The sequence below is a fragment of the Akebia trifoliata genome, chromosome 14, assembly GCF_017979445.1.
Source record: "Akebia trifoliata isolate Shusen 1 chromosome 14, ASM1797944v1, whole genome shotgun sequence".
In the NCBI taxonomy this organism is placed as follows: Eukaryota; Viridiplantae; Streptophyta; class Magnoliopsida; order Ranunculales; family Lardizabalaceae; genus Akebia; species Akebia trifoliata.
In genome coordinates this window covers 29,173,710-29,175,368 of record NC_141388.1, presented here as the reverse complement: position 1 = coordinate 29,175,368, position 1,659 = coordinate 29,173,710, and the positions used below count along the sequence as shown (strand labels likewise).

General features: G+C 39.2%; 1 protein-coding gene across 1 annotated transcript; it reads left to right on the top strand.

The window, feature by feature from the left end:
- The first annotated feature begins 560 nt into the window (after nt 1–560).
- LOC147386680 (MSF1-like family protein) lies at nt 561–1,387 on the top strand. The gene has a single exon (XM_086423673.1). It carries the CDS (start codon nt 640–642, stop codon nt 1,195–1,197), a length of 558 nt encoding a protein of 185 aa, XP_086279799.1. The 5' UTR covers nt 561–639; the 3' UTR covers nt 1,198–1,387.
- The last annotated feature ends 272 nt before the right edge of the window (nt 1,388–1,659 follow it).

The following is a 1,659-nucleotide window of genomic DNA, read 5'->3' as shown; positions in this document are numbered from 1 at the left end:
TTTATACAACTATGAACAAGAAATATATCAAGATTGTAAGGATATAAAAATAATTAAAAAAAAGAAAGAAAGGGGAGATTAATAATCTTTAGTTGAAATCTTCAATAAATCGTGCATTAAATACGAGAGTTCGTTACTCAAATCTAGATCTTCTTTGATGAACTCCAATGACTTTTTGATAAAGAGAATGGACCTCTCTCTCTCTCTCAATGTAGAAAATGTTGGAAGGGAAGAAGTAACCATTTAGAATATTATTTTCAAGGGTTTATTAGAGAAATTATAACTGAGGGTATTTCTATCAAAAAAACATGACATACTGTAGCAAATAATCCTAATTTGAGTATTAAAAAATAAATGGTCATTTTTTTCTCATTGCGATAAATTATGGAATTTTTTTTATGCTAAATGTACTAGGTATATAATTATATAATTCGAAAAATAGAGTTATTTATAATATCCTCGACGAGACGAATCGCTCGAGTCAAATCGGCATCATGGGGGACGAGACGAGACGAGACGAGACAGAACTCCGGGTTTTAAAACCGTGATTTTTTCCGCCCCTTTCAGTTTTCCACCCTCCTGACCGCGAATAAAAAGCAGAGAGGGAGGGAGGGAGGGAGGAAGAGAGAGAGAGAGACGATGGTGAAAGCCTACACACAAGAGCACGTATACAAGCATCCATGGGAGCGTGTAACCTCTGCATCCTGGCGCAAGTTTACAGACCCTGAAAACAAGCGCACGTTATCGCACATCCTTGAAGTCGACACCTTGAACCGCAAACTCGATCCTCAAACTGGAAAATTGTATACCACCCGAGCCATCACAGTCCACGCCCCAGGTCCATGGTTTCTCCGCAAGATCATCGGTCAGGATATCTGTCACTGCGTCGAATCAACGGTTGTCGATGCTCGATCACGCTCGATGCAACTTACCACCCGTAACGTCAGTCTCAGGAAGTTTCTAGAAGTTGAGGAAAAGAGCTGGTTCGAACCCCACCCAGAAAACCCGGTCGGTTGGACCGTTTTCCGCCAGGAGACGAGCATAAAGATCAAACCGCTTTCGGCTTTGGCGTCAATGGCGGAGAAAGTGGAGCAGAGATGTGCTGAGAGGTTCTTGCAGAATAGTGTTAAGGGGAGAGAGGTAATGGAGAGGATCTGTAAGTATCTTGAATCCGAATCACGTGGGATTTCTTTCTAATTTTGAGTTTTATTGCTATTTTCTCCTAATTTGTGAATTAGGGTTTGATTAGTATTTGTGAGGTTTGATCTTTTGATGGTACAGTTTTGTTTTTGTAATAACATGTAACCACATGAATTTTCATGGAGTGTTCTGCTTTGGATCATTGTATTTTATCCTAAATAATGAAATGTTTCATTCATGGGGAAAACTGATACTGTATCGGATTCTGATACAATGCGAAACATTAAATGTTTTGCGGTCATGTTTCGTATTGGTCCCTCCGATACCGATACCAATACCAATACATATTGTCCAATGCATTTTCATATTTTGAACCATGATTAGGACTTTGGATTAGATTTAGTGGTGTAACATGCCGGTGTGCATTTGGAATCTAATGGTGCTGAAAGTTAAGATCTTATCTCTTGGGGTCATAGGCTCATAACACACTAACACTTGGATTAAATTGAGTAATGTGAC

Bases quoted from the DNA above. Each gene is read 5' to 3' on its own strand.
- LOC147386680 (XM_086423673.1), top strand. From the start codon at position 640: ATGGTGAAAGCCTACACACAAGAGCACGTATACAAGCATCCATGGGAG.